General features: G+C 46.2%; 1 protein-coding gene across 1 annotated transcript in view; it reads right to left on the reverse strand.

Moving 5' to 3' along the window:
• MROH7 (maestro heat like repeat family member 7) overlaps positions 1 to 20278 on the reverse strand; it is a 44269-nt gene extending 23991 nt beyond the window's left edge. The window contains 10 exon segments of the mRNA XM_089922167.1: positions 3 to 123; positions 531 to 643; positions 3198 to 3333; positions 3546 to 3650; positions 4158 to 4253; positions 6466 to 6595; positions 6917 to 6993; positions 7918 to 7998; positions 9305 to 9378; positions 18474 to 20278. Coding sequence (XP_089778293.1) covers positions 3 to 123; positions 531 to 643; positions 3198 to 3333; positions 3546 to 3650; positions 4158 to 4253; positions 6466 to 6595; positions 6917 to 6993; positions 7918 to 7998; positions 9305 to 9378; positions 18474 to 19704 — 2164 coding nt within the window. The 5' untranslated portion in view covers positions 19705 to 20278.
• Between the last annotated feature and the right edge of the window lie 1558 nt (positions 20279 to 21836).

Consider the following 21836-nt stretch of genomic DNA (forward strand, 5'->3'; position numbering starts at 1 on the left):
CGAGGCCAGCTGCATCATTTCCCCCGAGTCCTTGCCCCAAGCCTCTGAGCCACCTTTCAGCCCTTCCAGGGCCACTAGCAGCAGATCCTTTACCTGTTGGGGCCCCAGGAAATCTCCAAATTCCTGAAACAAAGGCATGGAGATCCTGACACACATGGGCAGACCCAGAGCGAGCCGTACATGGACGCCCTAACACCACCAGGCATATGCAGAGGTCAGCAGGGGGCCATATACTCAGTGAATCCGTGAGTGTCAAACACTTTGAGGAGGAGCTCCAAAAGAAGGGATAACATGGCCCCTGCCCCCAGAGCTGGTGACACGGCCCACGCACTGTGGCACAGACCAGAGGGGTTGGGAGCCCACAGGATGGGCCTTTGTGGTCAAGGAAAGCATGTAAAGGAACGTAAAGGGAATTGAGCCTGGAAGGATGGAAAGGGAGGAGGAAGCACTGGGGCAGGCTGGTACTGCCCCTCCTCCCTTGTCCCCATCGCCCCAGGAAGGCCCAGGGCTGTTGGGGAGTAGGTGGTCACCGTGATAACACGCAGAATGTTCTGGCACGGGCTGACAGGGTTGTAGGGGCCCAGGAAATGCTTGTTGCTCTCATACAGCTCCTTCTTATCGGTCTCTTCCTTATCTCTGGCTCCTGCAAGCAAAGAACCTTTTCAGTGAGGCCTGACCACCTATTTTGTCTTTTAACTTTTTGTTAAACGTAGATGTAGCATGTGCCTAAATCACAGGTGACCAGCGGGGTCATTTTTCACGGTGAGCATGTCCTTGTAGTGGGCACCCAGGTCAAGAAACAGAACACGGTCAGCACCCCAGAAGACCCTCCGGTGCCCCCATTTCAGTCCACTATCCTCCTCTCCTACTCAGGGTAACCACTATTCTGACTCCTAAACCCGCAGATTCAATCTCCTTGCTGTTGGACTTTATATAAACAGACTCATACTGTATGTTATCCTTCATGTCTGGCTTTCACTCAACCTTATGTGGGTGAGATTCATCCACACTGCTGCAAGTTGCATGGGTTCACTCACTCCCAGTGCTGTATAATTTTCCACGGTATGAATATACTACAATTTATTGATCTGTCCTACTTCTGATGGACATTTGGGTTGTTTCCAGCTATTATGCATACTGCTGATCTGAATGTTCTAACACGTCTAGTCCATGCCTTTTGGTGACTATAGGTACATATTTGTAGGCACGTAGCTGGGATTGGAATTGTGTCCTAAGGTGGGTACGGGTTCAGCTTCAGGGGATATTGCCAAACAGTTTTCCACAGTGGGGACCAATTCTGCCCCCACCAGCAGCGTGTGAGAGTTCCATGGCTTCACATCTCACCACTGAATTTTTCTGTTCCATTTTTGCCTTTCTGGTGTGTGTGTGGCAACACCTCTATTAAATTGCAATTCCCTTACCCCTGGTGTTCCGAATCTCCCTTTTCTGTTTTCTTCTTTTTTCTGTAATACTACTCATCGCTTGACTTACTATAGGTGTTACTTGCTTTTTTGTTCATTGTCTCCTGACAACAAGAAGATAAGCTCAACTGGAGGATTATTGAATTAATCATTTTTCTTCTGTGTCCCGAGTGCCTAGAATAGTACCTGCATGTGTGGGCTCCTTATTTTCTGCTGAAGGAAACACATTTCAGGAACATTTCCTGAGCCTAACTGTGGCCTGGAGTGGGTCCTACCTGGATCCCCCAGGGTGTGCGAGACACAGGCGTAAGAAAGGGCCATTGAGGCAGAATAACATATGGACTAAGTATGCAGGTTGTTTGTAAAAGGAAGGAGATTGAGACCTGGAATCAGGCAGACCCAGATTCAAATCCTAGCTTTGCTGCTTCCTACAGTCAGGGGCCCTGGATAAACCATTTCACTCCTTGAGAATCTAACAGGGTGGGTTTGTCTTAGGGTCACCAGATAAAATACAAGATACCCAGTAAATGTGAATTTCAGATAAACAATTTTTAGTGAAAGTATGTCTCAAATATACCAAAAGGTATTTACCTTTTATCTGAAATTCAGATTTAACTGGGTGTCCTATATTTTTATTTGCTAAATCTGGCAATACTAATTTGGTGTATACTATTCCTGTCCCTAAGACTGATCATCAACATGGCTTATATCACCTTCATCTATCACTCAGGAGGTCTGAGTGGTTCCCGGGCAGCAGGGGAGATCTCCTAGGGGCTAAATCTTTGCCCCAAATGCTAAAGAACAAGAAGAGCAGGGACACCAGCCATATCCCCAAAGGTTGAAACTAATAAGATGATCCTTGTAGGGATGGGGAAAAAGGAAACTCTATTTGGCAAGTACCTATAATATGTGGAATGAGCTGGTCTTTTTACATATATGATCTCATTTAATCTTCCAAAAAGCTTGTGAGTTATATCCTATTGTGTCCTTTTTTACAAATGAGGAAATCTAGGCCTTGACAAGAAAAATACTTGCCTAAGGTCACACAGCTAGGAAGGGCCAGAGCTAGGTCTTGTACCCAGGTCACTCTGCCTCCAGAGCCAGGGAAGTTTGAACAATGTGCCAAGGTTCCTTGGTTTGGAGCAGAGTTGGGACTCTGGAGAAAGGAAGGAGGCAAGTAACAGTTGATACTGCACACCTCTAGGTGCAGTCCCAGCTGGGTTTCTGTGGCAGCCCATACCATATTGCGAGCTCCCTGCAGCTGAATCCAGAGATGTACTCCCACCTACAGGTTTTAGCCACTCCAGATTCCAAGATAGGATCTGCTCTTTGTTCATTCATCCAATAAATATTCACTGAGCACCCACCATGTGCCAGGCCCAGGGCTAGATCCTGGGAATACAGTGGTGAACAAGACACAGACTCAAATGAACTTATAGTCTAGTGGGGGAAGACAGACCAAAACCCAGGACACTGGGGCTGTTATGCCTGGGTGTACACGGTGGCATGGGAATGTGAAAACGAGTCACAAATTAAACTTGGAAGAATGAGGAGAAGCTTACATAGAAGCATTGCTTAAGTCAAAACGGCTTTGTTTGTCACCTCTGTCTCCTAGTTCTGTGGGGACTAAGCCTTCACACTGATTTCCAGACCCCATTGGACTCTGTGTTGGTCTCTTCCATATCGCCCCAGTGCCTTGTTGCCATGGCTCCATTCAATTCCTAGGCTGAGTACCTGCTCAAAAGCCTTGTATTAGAGGCACTCCAAAGGGCTTACGTTTTTGAAGCTCCAAGATGGTGTAGAGGATGGTGATGCCGTCCAGAGCCTCCCGGCCAATCTCCTCATCAGGATCCCCGACGTGAATGATGAGCCTCCCCAGCGGAAGCCCCAGTGCCGGGAACCCCGAGGACATCTGTTTGTGTCATAATCTTAGGGATTGAGACTTATAGGTTTCATAAGGCTATACCGTAAATGGTGAACTTAGTTAGGTGGTCTGGCCCTGAGAGCTGAGCCCTCTGAGGATAGTGGGGACCACCTGGGAATCTCTGGATGGATGCACAGGCTCCCTCAGAGCTGGGAAGATTCTCCCTAGGAGTGCCCCTCCCCCCTCCCAGGGCCACTCACAAAGAAAGGCAGGGTCAGAAGCGTGTGGTTCAACACAGAGACATTGCTTTTCACAGCCCGTGCTCTCTCATGGGCCTTCCCAGAGTTCATCCAGGGCCCCAGAGGCTGTGGGGAAAAGGGCAAGACTCAGAGCTACAAGCTGGATGCCAGCGTCTACTGCCTGGACGGGCAGGCCAGCCTTCACCAATCATCAGGAAGCTTCTAGGGAGACAGCATAAAGACAACCCGCTGTAGCCCTCCTCCTTTTCTTAGATCATGGGGAGACATGGGGTCCAGAAGCTGAGGACAGGACTGGGAGACCAGAGGGAGGACAAAGGTCAGTGAGGAGAGAGATGAAAGGTGGAGAGTCTCGAGGATAGGAGAGAGAGACAGGAACAAGAATTTGGAAAGCAAGGATATGGGGACAGCTGTAGCAGGAGTATGGGGGATAGGGAGAGAGTGAAGGGGCAGGAGTATGGGACGTAGCCTGTGAGAGGGGCAGGGAAGCAGAGACCTGGCACAAGATGACGTCCTGTAGTAAAATCACTCTTTCTGGGTCCAGCCCCCACCCCCAGATCTCCCGAGTCAATTCTCCATTGTCCTCCGCCTTTGCTCTCCTCCCGGCCTCTGTACCTCCAAGATGCTCTTCAGCCCAGCAGGAGTGGGGTCCTCAACAAAGAGGGCATTGAGAAGTGTCTGCAGGGCATCCAAGGTCTGATGGTAAAGTGTCTGTGGACAGGAGGAGGACCAAGCCACTAGGGAACCTCTGGAGCAGACCCCAGCCCTAGGCGACCCCTGGTGTGGGTCAGGGGAAGAAGGGGTACTCGGACCCAGGAGAGCTGCTTTCTTGTCTCGCCTCTTAGACTAACCTTGGTGTGTGATATTGGACAGATTACTTTCCCCCCATGGGTTACAGTTTCCTTATCGACAAATTGGTAATTATTATCTCTGCCCTTCTTGGCTTACAAGGGGAGGAATCAGAGGCCCCGCATTTACTGAAAATCTACCACGGGCCAGGTGCGTGCCTCGTGATTTGCACAACCATATCATTTTGTCCTCAAAGTGTTTTTCTCATTCTACCAATAAGGAGACACCTGTCCAAGGTCACAGAACAAGGAAGTTTCGGTTTGTGAGGAGCATGAGAAGAAGGGTGGGAAAAAGCTCTGGAACCGTGAGAGCTAGATCAACGGACGACCAGCGTGACTTATATTACTGTCTCTGGGGAAGTGTTCTGATTCTTTTTTAAATTACTACTCCTAGATCCAAATAGATTTTCTAAGTTGCCCCTTCCAGGAGCCATCTCTCTTCTGCCCAGTTGTTTCTTCCTTCCTCAGCCACACCACAGTCCTGAAATTATCTTAGGAGGGTGCAAGCATTACGCACACACAAGGCTGAGCAGTGCTCTGAGACCCGCCCTCCCCTGCCTCCCCTCTTCCCACCGCTCTCCACATCTACCTTCCAGGTTGTCTCTGTCCAGGCTTCCTGAGTCTGTGCACACCAGGCTTACACTCTACCACCACCAAGCAAGCCTCATTCACCGACCACCTCCTCCTTCCCTCCCGTCTGGGGCCCATCACTGTGAAGCACTGCTCTCTTCACACCCAGCAGGGGGTCCCCCCTCTCCTTTGGGTCTTCTCTCAAGTGCACCACCTCCGGGACTCAGAACCTTCACGCTGGGGCTGGTCTGGCCCCCAGGGCTCTCTCACCTCACCCTCTGGACTCCAGCCACACTGCCTCCTTATCGTCCTTGGTCACCATGTTCTCTCTGTCCTCAGGCTGCTCCCTCTGCCTGGCACACTCTTCCTTCTGCCATCCCCTTCAACTAGTTAGCTCTTCTGTAACCTCTCACCTCCAGCACCACGAGCCCTGACCCCCAACACACTCAGGCTCCGCCAATTCCAGGCTCTTCATAGTTTTCATAGCATCAAGTACTTCTCTCTTGCAACACGTACCACTGTTGTAATTTTGCATTTATTTGTGTGATACTTTGATAATCTGCCCTCAGCCCTACTGTATCCTTCCCTCGTACTTCTGGATTGGGCATCAGTTAGTATTTGCTGAATGAAAGGATGCGTACAAGTGCCTCACCCAGAGCTGAAATCCCTCTCCCTAACCTCCCCCACCGACCCCATCCTACATGAAGGGTCGCCTCTGATCACTTCTCCTGGGACTATCCTGCAAGGGTTTGAAGATGCTCATGGGAGCCCCTTGAGGTTCCACTTCCAGGCCTCAGCCCCAACTCGCCCTGTCCTCAGGCCTTTTCCTCTCACTTCTGGCCATTTCCTGAGGCCATGCCAACGTCTGCCCACATCCTCCTCATGGGGCAGAGCCCAAAGTGGACAGTGCTTCCGATGAGGGATTCTTTATTCTGCAGATTCATACATTCCCCCAATGATTATCGAGTGCCTACTCAGGCCAGGAGAGGGGAGGTGAACTGCCCAAGCTACTTGAGGAGCAGTGTGAACATCAAATCTACCTCCCAGGGGACTTCCCTGGTGGCACAGCGGTTAAGAATCCGCCTGCCAATGCAGGGGACACGGGTTCGAGCACTGGTCCGGGAAGATCCCACGTGCCGCGGAGCAGCTCAGTCGGTGCACCACAACTACCGAGCCTGAGCTCTAGAGCCCGTGAGCCACAACTACTGAGCCCACGTGCCACAACTACGGAAGCCCGCACACCTAGAGCCCGTGCTCCGCAACAAGAGAAGCCACCGCAATGAGAAGCCCACGCACGGCTATGAAGAGTAGCCCCTGCTCGCTGCCTCTAGAGAAAGCCCGTGCGCAGCAATGAAGACCCAATGCAACCAAAAATAAATAAATAAAAAATTTAAAAAATCTACCTCCCAGAACACCTTCCTTTCCCTGCTGGGAGTCCAGGAATGTGCCTCGCTCTGAGGACACCAGGCAGCCCCGAGACCCCACTGGGGAGGGCCCTGCCTCACCTGTATGGCCTCAGCCCTGTCTTCGTCTCTCTCCTGCATGGCCTGCACGGAGGGCAGGGAGAACACACTCTTCATGCACGTGTTCACCAGCTCCGACCGTTCCTGCACACCCAGGACAAGCTGGGAATGACTGAGGAAGAGACAGAAAGCAAGGGCATGGAGCGAGGCGGGGTGCGGGGGGGTGGGCCTGGGGCTGGAGGCAGGAAGCGAAGGATTCGGAGCTGGCATGAGGGCTAAGATTCAGATCTACAAAAGCGCGAGATGAGGAGGGAGGGTAGGAGGAGGGAAGTGGGGTGCAGGGCAGACAGCCCCAGCAGGCGCTGGGCAAAGGGAAAGGAAAAGGCCCGGGACTGGGCTGGGGCCCCATACAGCAGAGTGGCCCCAGAAGATACAGGTGGAGCCCGTGGGTAGAGGGAATGGGGAGGGGGTTCGGGGAAGGGGCCATGGTCACCTCAGCTGGGTCAGGGTCTCCATGACTTGCTGGCGGACGGAGCTCAAGAGAGAATCCAGCGGCTCCTCCTGGATCTGCTTCTGGACAGGGGACCACGGAGGTGTCAATGAGGGCACAGGCCACCGCAGACCACCAGGGCTGAGGCCATTCCTCCTCATGGAGCAGGCCGTGGCAGCCCCTCGGCGTGGGCAGCCTCCACAGCCTGCCTGGCCTCTAGTGGGGGGAGTCAGCTGACTGCTCAAGCCCTGTCCAGAGCCCTAAGGTCAAGGCCACCAAAAACGTGACAAGCCCTACCCTGCTGCACGCCCCCCATGTAGGGCTCCGGAAGAACTGTTTCAACAGCCCCACGGTGGGGAAGTATACCTAAACCGTGGACCGACCCAATGCAGAAAACACCATGCATGGCCCTCGAAAGTGGTCCGGTTGAATTCCTTTAAAATGTCCTTCTAATTCCTCACTTTTGATCTAGCACCAACGACCTGTAGGTGCTCAATTAACATTAATTAAATGGAAGTATCAAAGGCAAGGATTTTTTCTCTCTTTATAGCTAAATATAATTCTGGAAACTTCAGTGGTTATCCCAGCACAAACATTCTGGTGGTTAACTGAGAAGTGACTGTATTTAGCAAAGAGAAAAGGAACGTTCCTTCAGAGGTTCCCCATCAGAAGGAATTTTGGGGGAAATAATGTATAAAATAATAACGACTGCTCCCAGGTGCCTAAGGCTTTACAGTGAACTAACCTTTGGGTTCTGTCCTCCCAACAAGCCAAGGACACAGGTTTTATCACAGTCATTTGTGAGGTATTAAGAGCGAGGCTCCGAGAGGGGAAGTGACTTGGCTGAGCTCCCCCAGGGTAGGTGGGGGGCAATTAGAGGTGGAGCCGAGACTCAAGCCCAAGTGTCTGTGCCTCGACTGTCCTCTGCCCATCGCACCCCACTCCAGCCTCATCAGTGGGTGGACTCGGGACGTCCGCCCCCTCCCCACCAGGATGTCACAGGCCTCAAGTTGCTCACACACCGTCATCTTCTTCTCTTCTTCCACGTCCAGCACATCCTGGCTCTTCTGGAGGCTGAGGGCATTCTCGAACTCGGGGGCAGCAGAGGGCAAAGCCGCAGGGTGAGAGCCACACTGAACCCAGCCCTCAGGGGCTGTCCCTACACCCCCCTTAGCCACCTGCCACCTGCAGGCAAGCCGGCCTGCTCCTCCCCAGCTGCCAGCCCCCAGTGTCAGCTCAACACAAGTGAGAAACCACAGGGGAACTTGAGGGGGCTGAAGACTTGAGAAGATCGTGGTGGCAGCGGGGAGGTTGGGGATAATCCCTGTAGGCTAGCATTTCGGGGAGGACCAGATATCAGGGACTGCAAAGCATTCTCTCCTCTCCAAGCAAAGGAGAAGAGGCAGGAGCCAATGGGACAGAAAGGGTCCCAGCACCTCAAGCTGAAATGCCATCATAAGTGATAAGAGCCTTCTAATATCTACCCTTCTTAAGGGCACACACTAGTCGGATTAAGGTATTCTGCAACCTGAGAGAGGGAAAACATTAACCAACATCTAATTAACCTATTAGTTCTCATTATCGTAAGGCAGAAGAAGAAAGAAACATGAAACAGATAAAATATATAGTAAAGGAAGCAAAACAAGAAAATCTAATGGACAGTGTGGTGGGTCAAAGATGCCACAAGCTCTTTCCCACCCCTCCCATCAAGAGAACAGGTTGCACGGCCTGGCCTGGGTGGGCCCCCTGCCTCCAGACTCTGTCCACCAACCAGGCTCACCCACACTCCGTGTGTCACACTCACATCCACCAGCCTGTCCAGTCTGCCCCCACTGGCCCTCACCAAGGCCTGTAGATGCTGGCTTTCTCTGGCCTCCCGAGGCCTGCTGCATGGCTAAGACCTGGGTTGGGCTTGTGTCCTGAAAAAGGTCATATCTAGCTTTTCTCCCCACCCCACCCCCTTTTTTTAAATTTGGCCACGCCACACAGCTTGCAGGATCTTACTCCTCCGACCAGGGATCGAACCCTAGTCCTAACCACTGGACCACCAGGGAATTCCCTTTTCTTCCGCTTTTAGAAACCCTCTCACAATTCATTCCATGGTTTAAAAAACTGTTATCGAGCGCCTAGGATATGCCAGGCACTGCTCTAGATGCTAGGAATGCAGCTAGGAATAAGACAAACAAAAATCCCTGATTTATGGAGGATGCATCCCAGTGCGAGAGAATAACAAGAAACAAGATAAACTTATAAAGCCTGTTGTGCTTCAGATGATGGGTACCAAGGAGGAGAGAAGAGCCAGGCAGAGAAACAAGGAATGCTGGGGGTGGGGTGCGCGCGGGGGAAGAGGGCATCCCAGAAAAGTCAGGTGGGTGTTAGCAGGAAGCATACCAGAGCCACTTTGTTGCCATCCTCTCTCTGCCCTGGCACCTTCACCAGACATGAGGCTACTTCATCGAAGGCTCCTGTGGGTCATAGTTCCATTGAGGAGAGGAGAGGGAGGGTAAAGATATGGTGTAGCAGAGTCCCTTCCCACCTCCCACACTGGGCCCCTCCAATCCTTACTCCGCCAGCAGCCAGACTGAGCTCCCATCCCTAAAAGCCTTCAGGGGCCCCATTTCACCCAGCATAAAGCAAGCATCCTCGTTAGTGCCTTCAAGGCCCTGCCAGGCCAGTCTCCCCTGCCCACCTCCCCAGCCTCACCTCCCCCTGCTCTCCCCTGGCTCACCATGCGCCCACCACACTGGCCTCCTTCCAGGCCCAGCAAGCTTCCCCCTCAGGGTCTTTGCACAGGTAGTTTCTTCTACCTGGGCCGCTCCACTGCCACACCCCCTTGCCCAGGTAGAGCCCCATCCTTCAGGTCTTTGCTTGCCTGCCACTCCTCAAAGAGGCCTCCCCTGACCTTCAGGCTAATGAAAGGCCCACTGTGATCCTCTTGTGCATCATCCTATTCTCTTCTTTCAGTTGTTATCACAATTTATAGTTAAACTCTTATTTGTTATAGTAGATACATGTTATTTTGTCAGCCCCAAAGTTCCTCATCTTTCTTCTGGTGAAAAAGCCTCTGTCTTCCATGTAGGCTACTCATTCCATATAGCTAGGTGAAGCTGCAAATCACACCCATCATCCCTCTTCAAATAAGGGTGGGCTTTACACCTGAAACTAATATAATATTGTCAATAAACAAACAAATGAATAAAGGTGGACCTGGAACCCACGCTTGGCCAGTAAGAGAGTCCTGTGCCCCCAGACACAGTGATTGGTCCAGCTATGGGCTCTATTGGCTGAGCAGGGCCAATAGAGCCCTTGACTTAAGGGGGGCTGAGGGGAAGCCCAAGGAGAGAGACCCTGGAACTTCAGGGGTAACTTGGCCACCAGAGGCTACCAGAGGATGGAGTCAATAGTGAGAAGCAGAGACACCTCAATAGTAGTGAATAGAGCTAGCACCAAATCTTGGCTTCTAAGTACTAAAGGAACAAGTCTCCTTGGAGAAATGGCTGATTCTAGGACTTGGGCAGAGAAAGTGCAGGATGAGCCTGAGACATCTTGTACCAGAAAACAAGGAAGAGAGCCCAAGGAAGTATGGAAACACGTCAAAGAGATACAAAGCTTGCTCAAAAGGGATTCCTTGGTTAAACTCGGGAAAGTTTGAGTATCACAATAAATGGTGGTAGCAACAGATTATGGTCCATCGAGTAAACTAGGAAAACGTAAGTCCATACTAATATAAATAAGTAAATAGCTAAATTGAAAGTTTGATGAGGAATGGTATATTTACATAGTTTCAAAGTACCTCCTTAATATTTTTACATAATATTTATACATAATATTTACTAAAAAGGGGTAAATAATGACTTTACAGTGGAAAACCTTGGCAGCAACCATTGTACTCAAGTGATCAAAGTGAACACCGCCAGTAATGGAGCAAATCAGAACCATGCACCACCAGATAGGATGCAGTGAGGAAAACCAAGCATCACGCCTGTGCTACTCCTGCCAAAGATGTATGACATGAATCTGATCATGAGGACACATCAGATAAACCCAAAATGAGGCACATCTTATAAAATAGCTGGCCTGTAATCTTCCAGTGTATCAGGCACATGACAGCCAAGGAAAGTCTGAGGGCTGGGGGAAACAAAACAGATGAGACAAAAAAGAGCAATGAATGATTCTGACCTGGATCGTTTTTTAATAAAGAGCATTACTGGGACAATTGGTGACATTTGAATGGGGCGTGATGATTAGATGGTAGCAGTGTATCAGTATTAATTTCCTGATTCTGATGGTTAACTTTTATCTTTTATTGTAAGAAACACATATTAAAATTCAAGATGGGTAGGATATCATTTGGCAACTTATTATCAAATTATTCAGAAAAAATTTTTATACTGTACTTTCAACTTTTCTGCAAGTTTTTATTGTTTTAATTTTTTTTAAAGAATGAGGGATAAATAGAGACATTTTCAGACAAAAATGGAAAGAGTCGGCCATCAGCAGAATTCACTAAAGCAAATTCTAAAGGATGCACTTTAGGCAAAAGGGAATTAATCCCAGATGGAAGGTCTGAGATGCAACAAACAAATAAGAAAAAGGTTAATATTTTGGTAAATATAAGAACATTAACTACATAAAATAATAATAATGTTTACAGGGTTAAGAAAAAGACAGAATTAATATACATTACCAGGAGAGCATATAAATTGGTGGTGAGGGGGAGATTAAGTGGGGTTAACATGTTTCTAAGTCTTAAACTGTCTGGGAGGAAGATAAATGCATTGATTAGTTGGACTTTGTGATAAATTAAATATGCACATTGTAACTTCTAGAGAATCACTAAAAGACTTAAAACAGTAACTTCCCCACAAGTAACAGAGAAAAGAGGGAGGAAGAAACACCCCCAAAACCAAAAAAGGAGTAAAAAAGAAATATAGAGCAAGCAGAACAAAGAATACAAACATAAGATGATAGATATCAAGCTACCCATAATTGTAAATCAACTACACTTCAATTTAAAATTAAAAAAAATTTTTTTAACTATCCATAATTACATTAAATATAAATGGACTATGGGTTGGAAAACACAGTTTATACAGAAGACAATGCTACATAAATTGATTTATAAATTCAATGAAATTCCAATGAAAATCTAACAGATTTTTATTATATTTTATGGAAATAGACAAGCTGTTTTTAGAATCTGTATGGAAAAGTAAATCACCTAGAATAGACAATCTTGAGAAAGGACAAAGTTGGAGGACTTACAGTAATAAATATCAAGACTTACTCTAAAACACAGTAACTACGGCAATGGTTAAGGATAGACAAACAAAGGAACAGAAAGAGTCCAGAAATAAACCTATGCATATACAGTCACTTGACTTACCTCAAAGGTGACACTGCAATTCAGTGGAGAAAGTAGGTCTTTTCAATAAATGGTCTGGAGCAATTAGATATCCACATGGGGGGAAAATGAGCCTTAAGTCCCTCTCTCACACTGTTTTCCAAAATTAATACATGATGCATTATAAATTTAATGTGAACAAAAAAACAATAAGACTTCTGGGGGAAAATATGAGACTATTTTCACAACCTTTGAGTACACATATCTGGATTATATCAATATAAAGAACTTCCACAAATCTATAAGAAAAAGACAACCAAATTTTTTAAATGAGCAAAAGACTTGAACAGGCACTTCATAAAAAAGGATATACAGAGACTTCCCTGGTGGTCCAGGGGTTAAGAATCTGCCTTCCAATGCAGCAGACGCAGGTTCGATCCCTGGTCAGGGAACAAAGATCCCACATGCTGCAGGGCAACTAAGCCTGAACACCATAACTACTGAGGCTGCAGGCCATAGCTAGAGAGACTGTGCACCACAACTAGAGAGCCCGTATGCCACAACTAGAGAGCCTGCGCACTCAGGAGCCCACGTGCTACAGCTAGAGAGAAGCCTGCATGCTGCAACAAACAGCCTGTGCGCAGCAACTAAGACCCAACACAACCAAAAATAAATAAATATATTCTAAAAAAGGATATACAAATTGACAATAATCATATTAAAAGATGCTTAACATCAGTAGTCATCAAAAAATGCAAATTAAAATCACACCAAAATATCATTAGACACCAAACAGAATGGCTAAAGTTTTGAAAACTAACAATACCAAACGTTTGTGAGGATATGGAGTAGTTGGAACTCTCACAGGTGAGATGGTAAATTAATTCAACCACTTTTGAAAAATTGGCAATATCTACTAAAGCTAAACATATGCTTATGCTATGACCCAGAAATTCCTCTTCTAGATAAATAAATGTATCTGTGTACCAAAAGACATGTACGAAAATGTTCAAAGTAACTTTATTTATAATATCCAAAATGTAGAAAAAATCCTAATGTCCATCAGCAAAGAATGGATAAACAAATTGTGGTATGTTCATAAGATGGAATACTGCAAAACAATAAAAAGAATCGACTATGATACATGCAACAATGTGGATGAATCTAAATGACATCATGGTGGGCTAAAGAAGCCAGAGTCAAAACAGTATATACTGTAGTATCCTATTGATAAGAAGTTCAAAAACAGGCAGAACTAGTCTATGGTGATACAAATCAGAATTGTTCCCTCTATGGCTGTTGTTAGCTGAGGGCAACTTGTGAGGGGGGATGTTACTACTAGCATCTACTGGGCAGAGACCAGGGATGCATCTTACAATGCATAGAACAGCTCCCCACGCACCCACACTCACACAACAAAGATCTATCTAACACAAAATGTCAATAGTGCCAAGACTGAGAAGCCCTGCCCCAGAAGAAGGGGTATTGATTGGAAAGGATCACAAGGGAAGGTTCTGGGATGCTGGAAAAGATCTGTGTCTTGATCTGGGTGGTAGTTACCAGTGTGTATAGGTGTGTAAATATTCATCAAGCTGTACACTTAAGGTTAGTAGTGCACTTTACGTATTTTACTGATATATGTTATATACCTTGAAAAAGTTTTTAGAAGACAAATACAGTTTGAAAATACATTGCTTTTAAAAATCCAAATGGACAAAATGCTCCTATTAAAAAACAAAAATTGACCCTAAATAGCCAAAACAATCTTGAAAAAGAACAAAGTTGGTAGACTCATATTTTCTGATTCCAAACTTACTACAAATCTATAGAAATCAAAACAGTGTGGTACTGGCATAGGACAGACATAAAGACCAATGGAATAAAATAGACATAAACCCTCATATATATGGTCAATTGATTTTTGACAAAGGTCTCAAGACCATTCAGTGGAAAAAGGATGCTCTTTTCAACACATGATGCTAGAGAAACTGGATATCCACATGCAAAAGAATGAAGTTGGACCCCTACCTCATACTACATACAAAAATTAACTTAAAGACTAAACTTAAAAGCTAAAACTATGAAACTCTTAGAAGAGAACATAGGGGGAAATCTTCATGACATTGGATATGGCAACAATTCCTTGAACATAACACCAAAATAACAGATAATAAACAAGTAGACAAATTGGTTCTCATCAAAATTAAACACTTTTATGCATCAAAGGACAATGTCAAAAGAATGAAAAGACAACTCACAGAATGGGTGCCAATATTTACAAATTGTACATCTGATAAGGAATTAATATCCAGAATGTGTAAAGAGCTCCTAAAACTCAACAACAAAAAACAACCAAATTTGAAAATGGGTAAAGGATTGAATAATTATTTCTCCCTAAAAAGATATACAAATGGCAAATAAGCATGTTAAAATGCTCAACATCATCAGTCATTAGGGAAATGCAAATTAAAATCACAATAAAATACTACTTCACACTCTTTAAGATGGCTATTATAAAAATGTTCTCTAAAAAATGGAAAATAACAAGTGTTGGCAAGGAGAGATTAGTAGTGCAGAAATTGGAACCCTTGTACTTTAGAACCCTTGTACATTTCTGGAGGGAATGCAAAATTGTACAGCTGATATGGGAAATAATTTGGCTGTTCCTCAAAAAGCTAAACATAGAATTACCATATGATCCAGCAATTCCACTCCTAGGTATATACCTAAAGGAATTGAAAGCAAGCGTTCAAACAGATACTTGTGTGCTGACGTGTATAGCGGCATTATTCATAAGAGCCAAAAAGTGGAAACAACCCAAATATTTGTCCATGGACAAATAAAATGTGGTACATACATTGGAATTATCCAACCATAAAAAGGAATGAAGTACTGATGCATGTTACAACATGGATGAACATTATGCTAAGTGAAATAAACCAGGTACAAAAGGACAAATGTATGATTCCATTTCATGAGTTACCTAGAGTAGGCAAATTCATAGAGACAGAAAGTAGATTAGAGCTTACGAGGGACTGGGGAGAGAGGAATGGGGAGTTATTGCCTATGGTGAGACCTTCTATTTGGGATGATGAAAAAGTTTTGGAAAAAAAAAAAAAAAAAGTTTTGGAAATAGATAGTGGTAATGGTTACACAATATTGTGAGTGCGACTAATGCCACTGAATGTTTAAGGGCTTCCCTGGTGGCACGGTGGTTAAGAATCTGCCTGCCAATGCAGGGGACACAGGATCAAGCCCTGGTCCGGGAAGATCTCACATGCCACGGAGCAAAAAAGCCCATGCGCCACAACTACTGAGCCTGTGCTCTAGAGCCCGCATGCCACAACTACTGAAGCCCACGCTCCTAGAGCCCATGCTCCACAACAAGAGAAGCCACCGCAATGAGAAGCCCACACACCGCAACGAAGGGTAGCCCCCGCTCGCCACGACTAGAGAAAAGCCCACGCACGGCAACAGACACCCAGCACAGTCAAAAATAAAATAAACAAATTTATTTTAAAAAATGTTTAAAATGGCATATGTATGTTATATACATTTTACTACAATTTTTAAAAGATTAATAATATACCAAAAGCCATTGAGTTGTTCACTTTAAATGGGTAAATTGTATAATATGTGAATTGTATCACAATAATAACTGGACTCCACATGCAAAGGAATGAAGTTGGACCCCAATTTCACACCATATACAAAAGTTAACTCAAAATGGATCAAAGACCTAAATTTCAGAACTAAAATTATAAAACTCTTAGAAGAAAACATAGGCATAAATTTTCATGATCTTGGATTAGGTAATAATTTCTTACATATGACACCAAAAGCACAAACAATGAAAGAAAAAATAAACTGGACAGGATTGAAATTTAAAACTTTTGTGTTTCAAAGGACACCATGAAAAAAATAAAAAGACAACCCATAGTTTAAAAAATATTGGCAAATTATATATCTGATAAGGTATATATCTTATCTGGGGATAAGGGATATAACTTATATTTAGAATATATAAAGATCACTTACAACTCAGTAATAAAAAGACATGCCCAATTTTTTAAGTGGGCAAAGGATTTGAATTGACATTTATCCAAATAAGATATAGAAGTGGCTGAGAGTATATGAAAAGTCGTTCAATATTACTACCCTTCAGGGAAATGCAAATCAAAACCACAATGAGATACTTCACACCCACTAAGATGGTTATAAAAAAGACAGACAAGTGGGAGGTACAAACTATTGGGTGTAAAATAGGCTACAAGGATGTATTGTGCAACATGGGGAATATAGCCAATAGTTTGTAATAACTGTAAATGGAGTGTAACATTTAAAATTGTATAAAAATAAAAGATAAAAATGATTTTAAGAAATTCAAAAGGATTCCTAGCTTTTTGTTAAAAAAAAAAAGACAGACAAACAATAACAAGTGTCATATACTGCTGGTGGGAATGTAAAATAGTTCAGCCACTTTGGAAAATGTTCTAAAATTGATTGTGGTGGTGATGGTTGCATAATTCTATGTATATTTTAAAACCATTAAATTGTACACTTTGAGTGACTTTTATGATATGTAAGTTTTATCTCAATAAAGCTGTTTAAACAAAAAGACCAACTTGTGTAAACAAAGTTCCTCTACATCATCGGCATCATCAGTACAAAATAAGAATTGTATTAGAAAATGAGGTATGATTCATGGTAGCAATAAGAACTGTAAAGTACCTAAGAATTAACCTATCCAAAAATGCACTAGTCTTTTATGGAGAATTTTTAAAATTCTAGTAAAGGATATATCCCATATAAAGTAAAACTTGGGACTTCCCTGGTAGCGCAGTGGTTAAGAATCCACCTGCCAATGCAGGGGACACGGGTTCGAGCCCTGGTCTGGGAAGATCCCACATGCCGCGGAGCAACTAAGCCCATGCGCCACAACTACTGAGCCTGTGCTCTAGAGCCCGCAAGCCACAACTACTGAGCCTGTGCACCTAGAGCCCGTGCTCCGCAACAAGAGAAGCCACCGCAATGAGAAGCCCACACACCGCAACGAAGAGTAGCCCCCACTCGCCACAACTAGAGAAAGCCCACGTGCAGCAACGGAGACCCAGCACAGTCAAAAATTAATTAAAAAAATTTTTGCTTAAAAAATAAAAAAATAAAGTAAAACTCCAATAGATGGATAGATTAATAACATTCCAATAAAAATGCCAGAAAGATTTTTTGAGGACCTAGACAAACGCATTTTAAAATGTATATAGAAGAATGAGGGTGTTCAAATAGCCTCCAGGGCATGGTGTGGATGCTGTTGTCCTCAGAATAGTTTTGAGAACTTTAAAGAGGAGTTTTCACCCTACCAGATATGAATGCATACTTGCAAAGCCATGGTAAATTTTTTTTTTTTTTTTTTTTGCAGTTCGCGGGCCTCTCACTGCTGTGGCCTCTCCCATTGCGGAGCACAGGCTCCAGATACACAGACTCAGCGGCCATGGCTCACGGGCCCAGCCACTCCGCGGCACGTGGGATCTTCCCGGACCGGGGCACAAACCCGTGTCCCCTGCATCAGCAGGCGGACTCTCAACCACTGCGCCACCAGGGAAACCCATGGTAAATTTTTTTTAATTGCAATATGGTATTGGTGCATGAACAAACAAAAATATTTGGAGATATAAATAATAGGGAGAAGATCTTCACAACATCAAAAACTGGTGGGGGATTCCTTTACAGAACTCTTGCACATCAGAAGTGAGCCACAGGTTCCAGATTGGACCCCAAGGCTTCACTTAGGTGGGGACCTCAAAAACTCAAGCCTGCCTGCTCCACTGTTCAAACTTTGACTTGAGAAGACAGACCTGAAATTTCTCAATAAGGAAAGGAAGGTATAGTTAGTTAGTTGACTTGTAATTTGGACAGAATGAAAGTATGATTATATGGAGATATTATATTACAGTTAAGAAAATTGAAACTCAGAGAGATTAAGTAACTTGTCCCAAATCACACAGCAAGCACTAGATCTCTCATGTATAATTAACATATTGCATGTTATTCATTGCATGCTGTCCCCTTCTCACGTATAGTTAATATACTGCATGCTATCCGTTGCATACTCTTCCCTTCCTTTCCCCTCTCCTCTCCCTTCCCTGCCCTACAAGTCTGAATAGGGTTCTTCCAGGTCAGTGTCCTCTCTGGGGCTGGCACTCTGGCCTTACTCACCCTGAGGGATGCTCTGGAAGGCTGTGGAGTCCTTGTTCATGGTGTCACTGGTGGGGAACCCCAGTGGGAACTGGCCCACCTCGACACTAGTCATCTTGCCCCAGCTCCCCGGATTCCCCTCTATGGGCGCTGTGTGGATGCTCTTGTCCTCGGAACAGTCCTGCTGGCTGCTCAGTGTCAGGGTGGAGGTGTCACTGAAGATGAGGCTGGAGACCAGGCTCAGAGTCTCATTGGAGCCTAGGATCGGGGTCATGCATGAGGGTGGAGAAGGGGTGGAGTTGGGTCCCTGGGTGCTGGAGTGCAGGCTGATAGCCCCGCTGGGACCAGAAAACCGGGTCAAGCATGAGGCCCGAGGGATGGTCATGTTCAAATCAGACTTGGGATTGTCATTTGAAGCCATGTTGATGGTTCCCTTGGAACTCGTGTTCCAGGCTGCACCAGAGGTTCTTTTTGAAACAGATCCAGAGATGTTATGTGAAACCAAAGTGATGGTCTCGTTCATGTCTGGCATTAGGGACCCAGGAGAACTTGGAGCTGCATTCAGGTCCAGCTTGGAGATGTTTCCTGAGCCCACACTGAGCAGCTTATTGGAATCAGGATCCAGAGAAGAGTTTGGGGCTGGAATAAGGAGAGTTTTTGAGCCTGGCCTGGAGATTCTTTGGCCCAGAACAAGGGTTTCTTTTGAATAAGGCCTTTTAAATGGGTTTGATTCAGGCCTGGAAGGATTGGAGTTACTCTGACCCAAAACAAAACTCTTGCTTGGGAGGGAGCTGAAGGCCTCCTCAGAATCTGGCCCAGAGTGGCTCCCCAAACTCAGACCCTGGGCTTCTGTAGAGCCAGGGCTCAGAACGAGGTTTGAGGCTGGTCTTAGGGCCCTCTGTGAGTCAGCTGTCGAGATGTGATTGGAATCCAAACCCAAAGCTTCACCAGAGTGGGCAGTGGTGATCTGGAGGGAGGCTGGAGCTGCGGCCCTGCTGTCATCAGGTCTGGGGGTGTTATCAGATACCAGGCCAGGGGCCTCCTCTGAGACAGGACTCAGAGTTGGATTAAGGTCTGGAACAAGAACCAAGCCAGGACCCAGGGGTGGATTCAAGACAGGAACAAGGTCTGTATCTAGGTTGGGCCCAGAGATGGTGTCAGAGCCTAAACCAGGGGCCTCAGTGGAGTTGAGAGTGGGTATCATCTTTGTGTCTTCACGGAGGACCAGACTAGCCCCTGGATTCATGGCCATGCCTGGTCTGGAGTTCTCTCAATGCCACTGCTCCCTTCTGTCCAATAGCCTACTGTTGAACTCCTGAGAGGGAGAAAGGCAAATTGAGCCTCACCTGTTGAAACCCTTCCATGGCTCCCCACCATCCTTAGCATGAAGTTTCTGGGGTGACTTACGAGGTCCTTCATGACCACGTCCAGCCCACCTGTCCAGTCCTGTCCTGCACGGCTCTCCCCTGGCTCTCTCAGTTCCAGCCCCATCCCCTGTGTTCCCTTCTTTGACCACACCCTGCTCCCTTGCAGCTCACGGCCCTTACATGCAATTGCCTTGTCCTGGAACCTCCTCCTACTATCCTTGCCGATCCCACTCTTCTGAGCAAATGATTCATGGCACTTTATTCCAATGACTTGTTTAGTGGTCCAGCCCCTGCTAGAGATGAGCTCCCCCCTGGAGAGAACTATGCATATCTTAGTGCCAGGGGCATCCCCAGCACCTAACACAATGCCAGGTCCACAGTAAGAAGTCCACAAATACTAGACCAATGAGGATCCCCCTTAAGGCAGAAAAAGGGAAGGGGGAGCCTCCTTACTTACCCTACTTCCAGCCAACCACTAAGTTTCTAGAACTATTCTGTGAATGACTGTGGTTCTAGATTCCCAAAGCAGCCTTGACAGAGCTGCCCACGGCCCTTAGCAGTTTGTTCTGGGTGCGGCAGGCACCTGGGGCAATCAACCAAAACAGAGCCTGTCTCAGCCCAGCAATCTGACTGCTGGGTGAACTCCCCAATCCTCCCACTCTATCCTACCCCCATACCTGGGCCACCCTTCCTACGGGAATTGTAGGGACAGCTCACCTGCGTGCATGGTGTTCTTAAGCAGGAGTTGGTCCCTGGGAGGAGATGCAGAAGGAGAGCAAGTCAGGCAAGAGTGGCTTTTCCAACACGTACTGAGCAAAGTCTAAAGGCCAGGCATGCACATCTGCTAACAAAATCTCCCTGCACACACACACAGTCCCAGAAGTTAGGTGTGACTTCTGCATTATATACTTAAGGAAGTGGAGGACAAGGGGAGGAAGATGACCCACCCCACTGGCCCTCAGGGCAGCCAAGACCACCTCTTTACGCCACCTGACTTCCTACCCTCAATGGCTTCCCATTGTCTTCAGGACAGCATCCCCAATCCTTAGCAGGACCTAAAAGGCCCTTCTGTGTCTGGCCCCAACTCTCTTTTCTCCTTTCTTGCCCCTCCATACTCCCTCTATACCCCACCCCTTCATTCCAACATCCCTCAACTCCTTTGAGTTTCTCCGAAGAGCCAAGCTCCCAGGTTAATTCTGGCCCTCCATAGGTTGGGCACCCCCTTCTCCAGCTGCATTCCCTGACTAACACCCACAGTTTCACCCCTTCAGATTTCAGCTTATATGTTATGAGCCTTCCAGGTCCCCCAGACAGGTGAGGTCCACTTATAAGTTCCCAGGGCATCTTATCCACGTCCCCTTTCTTGGCACACAATATCTGGTTTCCTCACTAGACAAGAAGATCCCTAAGAATCTAGCACAGCACCTGGCACACAGTGAATTTTCAATAAGTGAGCTTGTTATTTCGTATTTTTATCTCTTCATTCATTCATCCATTCTGTCACTAGTTCATTTCAACACGTATTCATTTATTATTCATTTATGCACTAACTCATTCACTAAGTCATTTACTCATCCCATAAATTTTGCTGTGCATGTTTATGGCTTGGCTTTGGAAAAACATAGATCTGGAGTCATGTAGTCCTGGGTTCAAATCTCAGCTCATCCTCTTAGTAGTGTTAGTAAATCTGGGAAAGAGACACTCCCACTCTGGCTCTCACCCTGCTCATCTCTAATTTGGGGAGCATAAAACCTGCCACCCAAGAGTAGTTGAAGTCTCAGTGTCTGGCATGCAGCCCACGTGGCCCACTGAAGGTCTTCTCTAAATGTTAGTACTTGTTCTGCTGCTCTCTGCGAGGCACGGTGGGCAGAGGACAGTAAGGTGCTCAGAGCCCAGCAGGACCTGCCGTCACCCCCAAGCACGCAGTTCATGCAGAGCTTTGCAATCTGCCTCAGAGGAAGGAAGCGTTCACCTACCATCAGCACCAGAGGTGATTTTAACCTGAAGCTAATGAAAT

This window comes from Delphinapterus leucas, chromosome 1, assembly GCF_059928025.1.
Source record: "Delphinapterus leucas isolate spDelLeu-1000000601 "Yukka" chromosome 1, BTC_Dleu_Yukka2, whole genome shotgun sequence".
NCBI lineage: Eukaryota > Metazoa > Chordata > Mammalia > Artiodactyla > Monodontidae > Delphinapterus > Delphinapterus leucas.